General features: G+C 38.3%; 1 protein-coding gene across 28 annotated transcripts in view; it reads left to right on the forward strand.

Moving 5' to 3' along the window:
* PARD3 (par-3 family cell polarity regulator) overlaps positions 1-15,327 on the forward strand; it is a 634,782-nt gene that overhangs the window by 389,993 nt on the left and 229,462 nt on the right. For all 28 annotated transcript variants that reach the window (XM_026483463.4, XM_026483458.4, XM_026483464.4 and 25 more), the window contains 2 exons: positions 11,444-11,632; positions 12,970-13,140. In XM_026483463.4, the coding sequence (XP_026339248.2) occupies positions 11,444-11,632; positions 12,970-13,140 (360 nt within the window). The remainder of the gene's footprint in view (positions 1-11,443; positions 11,633-12,969; positions 13,141-15,327) is intronic.

Here is a 15,327-nt window from a genome sequence, read left to right on the forward strand (position 1 = left end):
TACCCTGGAGGTTGGATCTCTGTCTCTTATTGACAGTTGTGGAATATTCACTACTTGGGTGGGGATTTCGTGGAAGCTGGTTTTGAGCCTTTTCTTCCTTATTTGGGCAGGGGTTTCCAGCTTACTTTGTCAGCCATCTTGGGCCTGTCTAGTTTGACCTAGGTTCTTGTGGTTTTGTTCTGGAGTGTTACCAGGACAGGCCTCTGACTTTCTCCATAGCTGGCCATGACTTTCTTTTTCTTGGCCTCGAGGCTTCCTGTTAGAACCTCACTGAATGCCTCTAACGCATCCAGGTGGGCAGTGAAAGTCAGGTTGATCGTCGTCTTGGGTCTTCCAGGCTCAGGGCAGTCCTTATTGCCTTGGGGGGGGGGGTAGTTTTGGCTCCCATCAGGGCACGCTTCGTCTGCAGGGTCCTTTGCCCGAGTTAAGAGATAAACTGAAAAGAAGCACTCAATCTATTAGAAAGTACAGATTGAGGTCAAAATGGAAAGAGTTGAAGTCATCTTTTAAGATTAGAAAGTCTGGTTTCAAATTACCCATTCAAAATTGGACAGAAAGCTGACTTATGTAGCAGAGGCTCACCACCACTTGCTCTGTGTCCTGAACACACTCCTTTGCTTTGAGAAGTTTATTCCCTTAATATAAGGCATCTCATGTGGATATCCTGGTAGGACCAGACAATACATGGGGTACTAGTCAGGGTTCTCCAGAGGAACAGAGTAGGATGTGTGTATATATAGTAAGAGATTTAGTGTAATAGTTTGGCTCGCGTGATTGTTGAGGCCATCGAGTCCACATCTGCAGTGTGGGCCAGCAGGCTGTAGACCCCCGAGAGCCAGTGTTGCAGAGGCAGCCTGAAGTCACTTGGCTGGAGAATCTCCTCTTCCTCAGGGAGGCTGTTTTTCTGTTTTGTTTGGCCTTTAACTGATTGAATGAGGCCAGCCCGTATTGTAGAGGGCAATCTGTTTTATTCAGAGTTTGTCAATTTAAATATGAATCTCATTCAAAAACACCCTGTGAGTTGACATATAAAATTAACAGCACAGTGAGGTGTAGTGAATTTACCTGCTGGCTCTAAGGCCTTGACTTACGAAAGTGCCAGTTTCTTCCTTGGCTTCAAATAGGACTAACGCAAACCTGCTTAGGGAGGCCCCCCCCCCCCCCCCCCCGAACTCTTGAGTAGTTTCCATGTCGAAATACAGTTTTGTGTTAAACAGACTCAGGGCTATGAGATAAAAGTAGGCCTTTAGAAAATAACATGGTGTAGAGATGATACTGGAGCACAGAGATAAGATATGCTTAAGTGTCATGAATTCAAAATGCTTTCCAAAGAGTTAGTGGATTCTCCCTATGGAAAATGCAGGGATACATTGGGGAGTCTTTGAGAACCTCCTGGAACATCAGGAGGCATCTTGATAGGCTAACTTCAGAAGATTTAGTCTTGATTTAGATATTTAATGAGCTACATAATAACATTGTCATTAATGGGTTCATTTAACTAATGGTGCTAGGAGGTCAAGTAGATGCTACCATAATGACCCCACTGTAAAATGAGGAAACCGTAGAAGAAATTAAGAGAACAATCCCATTTGCAGCAGCATCAAAAAGAATAAAATACCTACAAATAAATTTAACCAGGGAGGTGAAAGATCTGAACACTGAAAACTGTAAGACCTTGGTGGAAGAAGTTGAAGGTGACACAAATAAATGGAAGGATACTCTGTGCTCAAGATTTAAAGAATTAATATTATTAAAATGTCCATAGTGCCCAAAGTGATCTACAGATTTAATGCAATCCCGATCAAAATTCCAGTGACATTTTTCACAGACGTAGAAAAGCAAGACTAAAATTCACATTGAACTACCAAAGACCCTGGCAGCTAAAGCAGTATGAAGAAAGAACAACTAAGCTGGAGTCATCACACTTGCTGATTTCAAACTCCATTACAAAGCTACAGTGATCAAAATAACATGGCATTGGCATAAAAACAGACACATAGGTCGATGGAACAGCACAAAGAGCCCAGAAATGAACCCATCTATATATGGTCAATTAATTTATGAAAGAGGACCCAGACTCTACAATGGGGAAAGGATAGTTGTGTTGAGAAAACTTGATACTCACATGCAAAAGAAACTAAATTCATATTTTACACCATACACAAAAATCAACATAAAATGGATTAGAGATTTAAATGGATTTATGAAACCATAGAACTCCAAGAAGAAAACATGCTCTTCGATGTTGGACTTGCTGATGATTTTTTAGATTTGACACCGAAAGCAAAGGGAACAAAAGCAAAAATACACAGTGGCAACTACATCAAATTAAAAAGCTTCTGCACAGCAAAGGAAATCAATAAAATGAAAAGACAACCTAGAGAATGGGAGGAGCATGTTGACAAATCATACATCTGATAAAGGGTCAATATACAAAGCACATGAAGAACTCATACAACTCAACAGCGAAAGAACCAACAATCCGATTCACAAATAGGTAGAGGAACTGAATAGAAGTTTTTCCAGAGACCTACAAATGGCCAGGATGTATATGAAAAAGTGCTGAATATCAGTTAATCACCAGGGAAATGCAAATGAAAACCATAAGAGTCACCTCCCAACTGTTAAAGAGTGACTACCATCAAAATGACAGGAGATAACAAGTGTTGCGTTGAAAGGGGAACCCTTGTACACTGTTGGTGGGGACATAAATTGGTGCAGCCACAATGAACGGTAGTATGAAGTTTCCTCATAAAATTAAAAATAGAGCTACCATGTGATCTAGCAATCCCGCTTTTGAGTATATACATCCAGAGGATTGAAATCAGGATCTCAAAGAGATAACTGCACTCCCCTGTTCATTGCAGCAGTAGTCACAGAAGCCAAGATTGAAACAACCTAAGTGTTCATCAGTAGATTAATAGGTAGAGAAGATGTGGTGTCTGTATACGATGGAATATTATTCAGTCATGAGAAAGAAGAACATCCTGCCATTTGCAACAACATGGGTGAAACTGGAGGGCATTATGCTACATGAAAGAAGTCAGAGAAAGACAAATACTGTATGCTATCACTTACATGTGGAATCTAAAAAAGCCAGACTCATAGAAACAGACTAGAATGGTGTTACCAGGGCATGGGGGATGGGAGGAAAGAGGAGATGTTGGTTAAAGAGTAGAAGCTTCCAATTATAAGATGAATAAGGTTTGGGGATCCAGTGTATAGAATAGTGATTATAATTAATAATATTGTATCATATACTTGAAAGTTACTAAGAGAATAGAACCTTAACTGTTCTTACCACAGAAAGAATATATAATTATGTGATGGAGGTGTTAGCTAATACTACAGTGGTAACCATTTTTCCGTCTGTCAGTGTATCAAATCAACCCATTGCACACAAACTTACACAATGTTATATATTAATTATATCTCAAAAAAAGCCGGAAAGAAAAAAAAAAAACCCAGTCAAGTCAGACAAAGCAAATAGGGAGCTTAATGAGGGAGTGAATTTTGAATCATTACATTTCTATCAATGTCTTTGTACAAATTCTTTGGGTTAAATTCATAATGAAACACTTCTGTAGGCCCTATAATGTAAATTCATGTTGCTACCATAGAGAACACACATTAATGTGTTTTTTGAGTTTTTGATGAAGAGTTATACCATCAGACACAATCATATTTAGCTTTAGTATTTTTGAGCAGCAAATATTGCTATTGTCATAAAACATTTTATAATCAGACTTATTTTAAACTTATAATTTAATTAAGTTTGAATTCAGATGATTCAAACTTATTTTACTTTTTTTAAAGTTTATTTATTTCTTTTATTTTTTTTTAAAGATTTTATTTATTTATTTGACAGAGATAGAGACAGCCAGCGAGAGAGGGAACACAAGCAGGGGGAGTGGGAGAGGAAGAAGCAGGCCCATAGCGGAGGAGCCTGATGTGGGGCTCGATCCCATAATGCCGGGATCACGCCCTGAGCCGAAGGTAGACGCTTAACCGCTGTGCCACCCAAGCGCCCCTATTTATTTCTTTTAGTAATCTCTATACTCAACATGGGGCTTGAACTTAAAATCCTGAGACCAGGAGTCACATGCTTTTCTGACTGAGCTAGCCAAGGCACCCCGTATCAAACTTACGTTAAAATGATCTTTTTTCAACATTAGGATAGAATACTATTTTCAGGGGCGCCTGGGTGGCTCAGTCGTTAAGCGTCTGCCTTTGGCTCAGGGCGTGATCCCGGCGTTGTGGGATCGAGCCCCGCATCAGGCTCCTCCGCTATGAGCCTGCTTCTTCCTCTCCCACTCCCCCTGCTTGTGTTCCCTCTCTCACTGGCTGTCTCTCTGTCAAAAAAATAAAATCTTTAAAAAAATACTATTTTCATGGTATTACAAAAATAGTAATGATTTTACGTAGACAATCTGTGTCAACTTTAAGGAATTCACTTGAAGTTGCTTACTATTACTATGGTAAGATAAGGATTTCTTAGTGTTGGTGTGCTTTGCCTTGAGAAATATATTTTAGTAATTTTTTTATCGTCCTCCCTTTGTAGATAGTAATAAAATTAATATTTTTAAAATTTATGGTATGGTTTTTTTTTTGCTATTGAGCTCTTAGGTTATTTTTTATGTTGGTAGAAATAACCTGTTTTAAAATGAAAACTGTTTTAGATATAGCAGAACTATTCTGGATTATTTGCTATGTACAATTTTTATTCTGAAATGTCAGACTTTTAGGCAAGTTTCAAACACAGTGCAGAAAACTCCAGTATGCCCTTCATCACATTCCCTAATTATTAATATTTTACTACATTTGATACATAATTAATTTTCATCCTCCACTCTCCCTCCACTTTTTCCTCCTTTCCTTCCCACTATATATTTTTTTTCTGAATTGAGAATAAATTGCAGATGTGATTCCCCTTTATCTGTAAATATTTCAGTGTGTCTGTCCTAACAAGGACATTTCCTTATGTGACCACAGTATAGTTGCCAAAGACATGAAATTAATATTGATTTGAAAATGTTGTACTACTACCTGCCCCAATTAATGGTCTTTATAGCATGCAGAGATGAATGAATGAATGAATGAATGAATGAATGAATGAATGAATTACATACATACATACATACATAAGAATCAAATCCTGGTCTGGTTTCCAGTTTGGGACCATGCGTGGCATTTAGTTGTCATGTCTCTTGGGTCTAATGTAATCTGGAATGTTTCTTCAGTTTATTTTTCATTTTTGAAGAACAAGTTACTTTGAGAATGTGCCTCAATTTGGGTTTGTGTGGTATTTTTTAATTTGATAAGGATTTTTTTCTAACTTAACATTACAGATTAATAACTGTATAAAGCATTTTATTATCAGTATTTGTATTATCAAGCAAAGAAATTCTTTAAATTTTATTTACTCTACATCTACCACTTGATTTAGAATAGAGCACAATAAAGCCAGATGTGACATTTTGACTTTGCTAATAAGAATAATTAACCTTAACGTATCAGCACAGATAATGTGTATAAACATTCATCTCACATATGGGATAAATTAAAATATATAACTTAAAGAAACTTTGACTGGAGGGTCATTCTTTTGTGCAAAAAAATGAAAAAACCAAGATCTCTATTTAAAAAATCCTCCTCATAATTAAAAACATGAGTAGTTGTTCCTTTTTGTGATAACTGCATATTATTTAATCTCTTTGTGTTGAATGAATGTAATCTCCCTTTAACTTCTGTAAACCGTTTGTTAGCTTGAGAATATGATGTTCTGTCACCATGGCGTAATGGTTTTGTAGGAAATGCAGTATCCCTTCTGAGCACCAGCCCCTGCCCAACATTTATAACCAGCTCCTAGCCCTTCTTTCCCGCAGTGGGTTTTTGAAGAGGAAGAAGAATTAAAGAAATGGCATGCAATGGGATTTTTATGTTACAAAACAGTAGTGTATAATGGATGTTACAAAAATCAGTCAAGTATAGAAGAAAAAAAATCACCTGCAATTCTGTGACTTCAGTGCCACCATTTTGACATGTGTTTTTTAATGATTTTCTTCTTTACCTGTGGAGCTAATATATAAATATAACGTCCCAGGCACGTATCATGTAGCTAATAAATGGCATGTCCGAAGCAGAAGGACAGACTGATACGTCCCTTCCTCCGAAAGCTTTTACTGATATGAGAAGGCAGACATTAAACAATTTATCAACATAGGATATCAAGGCTTATGATGGGTGAAGTATTGGAAGTTAAGAAAGCTTACAGGATAAAACCCAATTTCTTAGTCATAAATGTTTTTCGGTCTCACCAAATGGGATACTTTTTAAAGACACTTTAATAGCCGAATAGTATTACATCGTAGAAGGATATCTTAATCTACCTACTATCATAGCTGTGGGTTTTTCTTATTGTTTAGCTGTCGTATTAAAGCAGTGAACATCCTAACAGTTAAATCTTTGTTCTTGATCACAGTTTTAGGACATATTACCGAAGTACTATTTTTTGGTTAAACAGCAAGCAACATGTAGAGGCTCTTGGTAGGCATTGCCAAAATCGACTTCTGTAAGTGTTGGACCTTCTTACATTACGCCAGCCGTGCAGGAGAGTGCCCATTGCACCATCCTTTCTGCGTTCTTGGGTATCATTACTTAAAGTAATTTTCTTTGTTAGCTTGATAACTTTTATTGATTGTGTGTCTTTCGTTGCAAGTAGATTATTTTACTTAGTTTTTTGGTCCGCTCATCTTTCTTTAATGAATTGCTCATTCATATCTCTTTCTTATTTGTTGTGGAAGTATTCATCTTTTTTTGTTCTTAATTTATCGCGTTTGTTCAATAATGAAATTAACTCAATGGAAAAGGGAGTGAGAGAGAAGTCAATAAATTATAGTGGAGCAGTGAGCAGCAAAAAAACTTTGCTATTATTTCTCTCCTCACACTCACAACACTTCTGACACCAAATGTGAGTTTTCCAGACCATGTACTTCTGATACTTTCTGGAGTTAGTGTGGACCCCACAAGTTATGAGCTTAGTCCCACAAGACTGCCTCCACTCAGCAGCCATAAGGAAGTCGTGGGTCCCCAGGGTACACAACTTCTGTCCGACTTGGCCACAAATCAGAGGTTCATATGGCTGTCTCCTTGGGTTTGAGAATCTGTTGGAGCAACTCACAGAACCCAGGAGCACAGTTTGCTTACTATTGCCAATTTTTTGCAAAGGATATTTTACTTTTTTAAGGATTTTTAAATTTATTTGAGAGAGAGGGAGTGAGCAAAAGAGAAAGCACAAGCAGGGGGAGAGGGAAAGCAGAGGGAGAGTGAGAAGCAGACTCCCTACTGAGCAGGGAGCCCAATGGAGGGCTTGAAACCAGGACCCTGAGATCATGACTTGAGCTGAAGGCAGATGCTTAACTGACTGAGCCACTCAGGCGCCCCTACAAAGGATATTTTAAAGGGCACAAACAGAAAACCGTATGAAGAAACATTTAGAGGAAAATCTACAAGTTCCCAGGTTCAGGAGCTGCTGTCCCTCTGGAGTTGGGGTGTGCCCCATTGTGGTACATGGATATGTTTATCAACCTCGAAGTTCTCTGAACCCCATCCTTCTGCGATTTTTATGGGGACCTCATTGTATTGGTATGATCAATTATTAACTCTGTTTTCAGCCCCTCTCCCCTCCTTGGAGAATGGGCTTGGCCTAAATTTCTAAACTTTTAATCAGAGCTTGCTCTTTTTGTGACCAGACCCCATCCAGGAGCCACCGAGGCATCCACCAATTGTCACCTCATTAGAACAAAAGATGCCCCTAACATCCAGAAAATCCCAAGGGATTTAGGTAGCGCTGTGTCAGACATTCTTATTAGGAAATTACAAGGGTTTTAGGAACTCTGTGTCAGGAATTGGCGTGAAATATATTAGCAGGCATTGAAGGCAGATTTTATATATTTATATTTATTTCCTCTTACTTCACAAATGGCAGAATGTTGGTGGAGTCATTTCTTTCTTTGCAGAGCCTGAAATCGGCTCTTGGACTCACATCTGTGATGTTAGGGCCTCCTATGACATGGATACATATCACATCTTTTCACAATATTTTGTGCACTCTTATTTAAGTCTTAATGTATTGAGGCTCAGAGATGGCTCTGCTCATGATTAGTTTTCATCTACTTAAGATAATCAACTGTTTTTCCCTCTCTCATTTGGATCTATCCATTTTTCCAGTTGAGCAGGCTCAGAGGGACCTGCGGGCCTGCCACAGCTGATGGGACCACTGTCTGGGGAAAGAGGACGCCTGGCTGGGCCCTCGTGTTGCACACCTGTGGTTATGGTTCTGTCTCACTGCAGATAGACGCGTGCATCTTGTCTGCTGTTCTGAGGATAGTGGGAAAACAGATAGCTTTCCTACTGCCCATTCTGCAGGTTTCCTCGTTCTGGGATGCTTAGCAAAAATGCCAGTGGAGTAGTGGGCAAAGTAAAAAATGACAGGTTGCTTCAATGCAAAAAATACATCTGTGTGCATGAGGGACGTGATATGAACTTGAGTGACAGGGTCATGTACAAATGGCTTGAGAGGCAAATGAAATACATTTGTTGTGTTTTTGTAGAAAGCATTGGACTCAGACAGTTGTAAATTACGGAATCTGGATGGAAACCGTCAATGTGATAGAAAATTAGCTTCTCCTTCGTATCAGAATGAAGAGATCTCCATACTAGAAGACTCCGTAAAAAGTTCTCTATAATGTGGCATTTAAAATGGTTTTTGAAGAGCAAATTTTTTAAAACATTTTGCTGCCAGAAAATTAAGTTCTAAAAGCTGGCATTAATTTCAGTCTTATGTCAAGAGCCAAATGGATTAATAATGAAATATCAAAGGAAAGTACAATCTCTCACTTAAATGTTTTTAATGATAATAATGACTTAAGACTTGATAAGAAAGCTGAAAAAGAATATCATTCCCATCCTGCAGTTTTCATAATAAATGAAACTTTCCTGTGGAGAAAATAGTCTCCTTTAAGACAGGTTCAGAGTAGGGCATGTCAGGAAATGATTCCAACTTGATTAAAATTTTTCTTCATATATTCAGTCAGCTCCTTATCTTGATTTTTCAAGTAGAAAAATAAATGAGAATTTTAAGCCTTGGTAAAACATTATGGAAATGTGAAAATCAGTAAACATTAAAAAGCCAAACTGAAAAGATCTAAATCAGTAAGTGACAATTAAGAACCTTCCAGACTTGAGGCAAACAAATGTACTCAATGATCAGACCCGAATGTGCCCAGCTAAGGACTGTCTTTGGTTTTTATACCTGTTTAAATGCAGCTTTTCCAGGAATTTAAATGCTGAACCTGATTCACAAAGTACGTTTTACCGTCAGTTGCTTCTGAATTTGAAATAATTCTGAAGGACACTCTGGTGTGTTTTGATAATGTTTTGTAGTTCAGACATCAAAATTTACTTATACATTATGTTTTTATAACAGATTTTGTATTGAGATAGCTGTATTAATTCATCAAGTCATTACTTAGTACTTTTTAGTTGTTTTGAACTGTCCGAATAAAAAGTTTATAGAATATAACACATATATTACTATTAGCATGGTAAATATGTGCTATAGCAGTATTTTGATAGGAGTATTTGGTATTTATTTCTCTCCAATACATTGGTTTTATTTGAGCTATATTATTCTCTGGGGATATTTTCAATATTAACATTTTTATAATAAGCAGGCTTAGGCTTGATTTTGACTTTGACACTGAAATGTACTTGCTTTGTATGGTAACATAGCTATCGCCCTGTATCTTTTCAGGTTGTTCTTATTTTGCATTCTTTATTAAATAAGGTTTTCCTGCTTTTAATGTATTAGTGATTTTATTTTATTTTTTCCAAACATACTTTGTCCTGATAAATATGAGGTTGTCTTTTGCAAAGATGGCACAAAGAATATCCTACCATAAAATGTTAACAGTGGATATTAGTAAGTTAGAAACATCACTGCGAATCACATTATTATGGATTTGGGGATTTAAAAAAACACATCTTTTGCAGTAAAAAATAATCTTTTATCTATACATGCTATACTTCCAAAAATTATTTCATCTGGTTGTGACGTTAAATCCCTAAATTTGCTTAAAAAGTTATTTCATCATTATGTTTTTATTGTTATTAGAATAATTTAAACATTTGTTGGGACACAGAGAAGAAAGTTGAAGTCTGCCCACATTGCTCTGCGATGGCCTCCTTTCATGTGTGCTGTTGAACTGTCTTTACAAGTACACTTTAGAGGATGCATTGTAGTCTAGCCTAATTATGTACCATTAGACATTTTGCCTTTTTTCAATTATAATTTGATAATTCCAGCTTGAGTGGCTAGGTGGATGCTGGAGAAATATTCCAAAATTGGAAAAAGAGTAGGAACATGTGGTAGAACCAGGCGAGCATTTGGCTGTGATTTGAAGTTTGTGCCACCTCGCTGTTATGTGGTTGGAAATGCTAACTTTGGAAAAGAAATCTGTCCTTACCTATGTGGAGATGCCCTGGGTAGAGATGTGAGCAGTTCAAGTCCTGGTGGTGGGCGGGATTGTTGAAGAGAAGGCGGAGGCGGGCAGACTGCCTGGTCCCCAGCGTCCAGCGTTGTAGTGACAGCAGTGCTCTGACCGTGGTTCGGCAGGCTCTACTTTCAGCTTCCCGCTCTTCTCGCTGTTCTCAGGGGCCTGGGCAGGAGTCCGTGCGTCTTAAATGTGTTGCGTTCTGAAACAGTCTTCTTATGCAGTGATGACTACAGTTAGGAAATCAAAGCTTGCAGACCACGCTGATTAATGAAGCCGTATTGCGTGGAGACGATCCCCCAGCTGGCGGAGCGTGCTCCGGTGTTGAGGAAAGGTGTCCTCTGACGTTTCTGTCTCATGGATGTTGAAGGTTAAAGCTCTCTAGTGGCTCTCTGAAAATGAATACCTGTTTCCTCTGGCTTTGTCGTCACAACTTATTATTAATTGCGAAGAAAATGATATACCATTAGTGACATTAAACTCTTAATAACATCAGAAATTCCAAATGAGTTATATTTATTTTGATTCCTGCTGTGACTTTTTCTCCTGTGGTTTAGGATATATAAACAGACCAGAAAAAAAAAAAAAATCCCAAACTCTAGGAGTCCACATGTCTTCAGTCTTCAGCTGTATTTTTCCCTACGTTTCTCAGAATCTGGTTTGAGTTTGTTTCAATATTGAAACAAGTGCCACATAAAAATATTAACAGCTGGTTCCAGGAATCATCTGGAGGGGGTGCAGATACACCGTTATCATGGAGCTTGTCACGGAACTTTGGTGGAAATACTGTGCCTATTAGGATTAAAGACTGCTCATTAGCAGTCTTTAAAAATAGCTGTGAGAAAGGAACATTGGAATATAACGTGCCATGCAATTTTGTTTCCTATTAGAAAGCAGAAGATGAGGATATTGTTCTCACACCTGATGGCACCAGGGAATTTCTGACATTTGAAGTTCCACTTAATGATTCAGGATCAGCTGGTCTTGGTGTCAGTGTCAAAGGTAACCGGTCAAAAGAGAACCATGCAGATTTGGGAATCTTCGTCAAGTCCATTATTAATGGAGGCGCAGCGTCTAAAGTAAGCACATGTTAACTTTCCTCAGCTTATGCCCATTAACAAAAATATTTCATTACAACCCTATTCCTGTCTTGGGAACGTATACACACTGTGTGTGGGGGTGCTTTCCTCCACCCTCCTATGTTCTGTTTCTATGGCCTGTGAATTAAACTTGCAGAAGACATGAACAGAGCATGTTTATAGATTTTATTGATGTTAATATTTAAAATTTTCCACATACAGGAGCTGTACAGAAAAGAAAGAAAATCTAAAGACATGGTTAGACTCAGAAGCTTAGATACCATTTTAGCAAAGGGCAATAAATTGTGGAGCAGTGATTAGACCCCCCCCCCCAGAAAAAAGGAGGTTTGGGCTTCTCAGAGAGGTCAGTTGTGGGATGATATGGCGGAAACTAGTGGTAGATAAGGTTTCTTCTGTGCAGCCTGTTTTGTCATCTGACTAATGTCGTGCCATCGCTGTCTCTGGTGATGAGGGTCGTTTTCTTTCTGGTTAGGGACAGGAGAGGGGTCGTCTTTGGAAGAGGAACTCTATGCCCTGTATTCAGCCAGCAAGGGGGAGGACAGAGAGCTCCTCTTGCATCTGCCAGCTCTCAGTTGCCTTCAGCTCAAAAGAGTCCTTGTGCCCGAATGGCGTGTTCTGGAGTGACATGTTCGGATACCCTGTAACACTTAACGCTGTAACACCTTTTGTTTTCTTCATAACACCCCATTCGTGATCAAGCTAATAGAAATCTCCATGATCTCTCATTTTAGGATGGAATCCATAGCTTCAAGTCCCCGTTTCTTGTCACACAGAATTGACAAGCCATAGTCATTGTAGTTGAAAGAAGATAATCCCTGCAAAGACTCAGTTTAGGTTCTGGGCACAGAGCTGCCCTACCGGAAGGCGCATCTTTCCCCTCTCCCCTGCCTGTGGGTCACTTAGCCTGTTTGCCAGCGGAGAACAAGTTTCCTGCCTGTTTGTCAAGGGGGCACTTCTCTGCAATTGTGTAACAGCCTTGAGCTTTTTCTTGTCTTGAGTTGTAAATAACCTCTATGGGTGTCTCTGGAAGCAAGAAAGTAATCACTTTGTGTCCTTTGAATTAGTATGCTATTTTGGTAAACAGATTATGATAATGACTTGATTTACAAATGTATAAATGATTGAAATAGACACAGGCTGCAGTGGCTGCTTAGACATTATTGTGCTCATGTTCAATTGGGCATAATCCATTAGGATTAAAGCCTCCTTTCTTTCCCCTTGTTTTTATTTTTATTTTTTTTTTTAACTAAAGAGAAAGCAAATTCTTTTATAACGGACTATTTAATAGCACTTATTTCTACCTGTTTTCTTCCCAGGATGGAAGGCTTCGGGTGAATGATCAACTGATAGCAGTGAATGGAGAATCCCTGTTGGGCAAGACAAACCAAGACGCCATGGAAACCCTCAGAAGGTCTATGTCCACTGAAGGGAACAAGCGAGGAATGATCCAACTCATTGTCGCGAGGCGAATAAGCAAGTGCAATGAGGTAAAGCATAGGAAATAAAAAGAAGACACTAGCATTTGAAATTGTAATAAGTCTAAGTCTTTTCCTAATATTGGACAAAGAATGGCCAGTCCTGGGACTTTCCTTCAAAATATTATAAAATTATCTTTGGTCTTTTTATTGTATTGATTGTGGACTGTGATTTGTTCTCTTAATTCTATGATCAGAGTATTCTTAAGCGTGCATTAGTATTTCTGCTGCCAGCTCAACAAATAACTCTGGGATCTTAAAGGCACCTTTCGCTGGGTTCTCTTCTTACAAACAGGGCCATACCTTCCTGCTGGGAGCCAGCAGTTTCTCTTCTGTTCAGTAGTGTTGTACCTGGGAGAGAGAACAGTGAAACAACAATGGCTTGTTCATTTGCTTATCTAAAATGGGAGGGCTCTTTTCAAAGTCCCTGACAGGGGAGAGTCTGTTTCTCTTGTGACATTGGCAAAAGTGTAAGTCTCCCGTTCTGTTACCTGTGTCCCCTTTCTCCTTCACTATACGGTTGAGTATTTCCCCTTGATTGCATGCTTTTTGAGTGATAACTGTTGTACAGTGCCATGGCTGGCTCTGGTGTATGCAGCAGTGCGTAATTAGGAGTGAGTAGGAAGAGTAGCCTCTCCTGAAGATTGTGATCATCTGTTTTCCCAAATAGTAAAAAAAAAAAAAAAAGTAAGTGGAAACATACTTTCTGGCACAGTGGGGTATTTGAAAATTTAAAAGGAATTCTGTATTGATTTGATAATATTAGAACTTGAAAAAAACCAGGTCCATAGATCTGTTATAAATTATGTACCATCTATAGGAAATAGGTGGGAGCTGAGAATTTGTAGAGCAAAGCTCGTTAAAAATGTACAGTTTGTTTTTAATCAATGCTCAGCTCCGCACATTTTTAAATCAACTAAAAGGAAATGACTAGGAAATCATACAAACTGAAAATTAAATCTAAATTGTTTGAAGTGTTTTTCTTAATTTAAAAATCTATGTTCCATATAGAAAGCGAGCTGTTCAGGTTGTGTTGATCACTTGTGCCATCCTGTAGCACCTTTGTATTTTGCAATGACAGTTAGGTAGTCAATGGACAGGTGACCAGTTTGGGGAAGGTTATTGACTATTGACTTATTTCTTCATTGTTTTTATTTTTCAAATGGCGAATTTGTTAACAGTAATTAACACATTAATTTCCATAGCGACAAGAGAACAATGTAACCTTAACTAAAAATCTCAGAATAGAGAACGGTGGGACATAAAAAAATTCACTTTCATGAGATAAATATAAATGCTAATCCCTCAGAGTAGGCTACTGGAATGGTTTTCTTGAATAATAGAGTTTTTATTAGTTGCCAGAAATTATTAACTGACCTTTCTAAGGTAAGTCCTGTAAAGTGCTAGTTGAAAAATTCTCCACAGTAAGTTCACAAGCACATTGTTCTTATTAGGCCTTTTTCTAAAACTGGATAATTTCCCATTCACAGGACAGTCTTTGTTTGGCAGATGTTTACTGAGCATCTACTATATTCAAGAAATGTGTTAGATCCCTGGGATATGTCAGTGAGTAAAAACACATGGGGCTCCTTCTCTCACAGAACTTACATTCTACTGGAGAATATTTCATATTCTCAGTCTCTTTAAAAATAAATTAAAATTTGTAAACACCTCCTCCAAGTTTTCTTTCACAGAAAAGCATTGGACGTTCTGGGGGCACTTAAAACATTAACAAAGGTACTGCAGACCAGCATCCTGAATGCGGACATGCTTTCCCCTGATTCAGATGAGTCCCTGATACTCCCCAAACAGCAGCGAAACAAACCTGTACCAGCCTGAAAATGTTTTGACAAAAGCACTGGTTTTATTCCCTGTTGTCCTGTAAAACACATGAAGTTGGAGTCCCACTGAGCTATCTCTGTGTCTCATTTACTTCTGCATATGAATTTATGTGAATGAAATGATTAAGGGAACAGCTGCAGTAGACAGTAATGGACTTTAATATTCAATATTCCTTATGGTATCGTTTTCATACATTGCTGGTTATTACTATTTCTTAGGAGAGTATAAGCTTATAAAACAATTATATCAAAAACGAAATCTTATCACGAGTGCTGTGCTTTCTTTGTAATACTACCGAGAAGCCTTTGGTACCGACAGGGTTTAACTAAAGAATTATATGAAGACAGAAAAGCTCAG

Source organism: Ursus arctos, unplaced genomic scaffold, assembly GCF_023065955.2.
Source record: "Ursus arctos isolate Adak ecotype North America unplaced genomic scaffold, UrsArc2.0 scaffold_30, whole genome shotgun sequence".
Lineage (NCBI taxonomy): Eukaryota > Metazoa > Chordata > Mammalia > Carnivora > Ursidae > Ursus > Ursus arctos.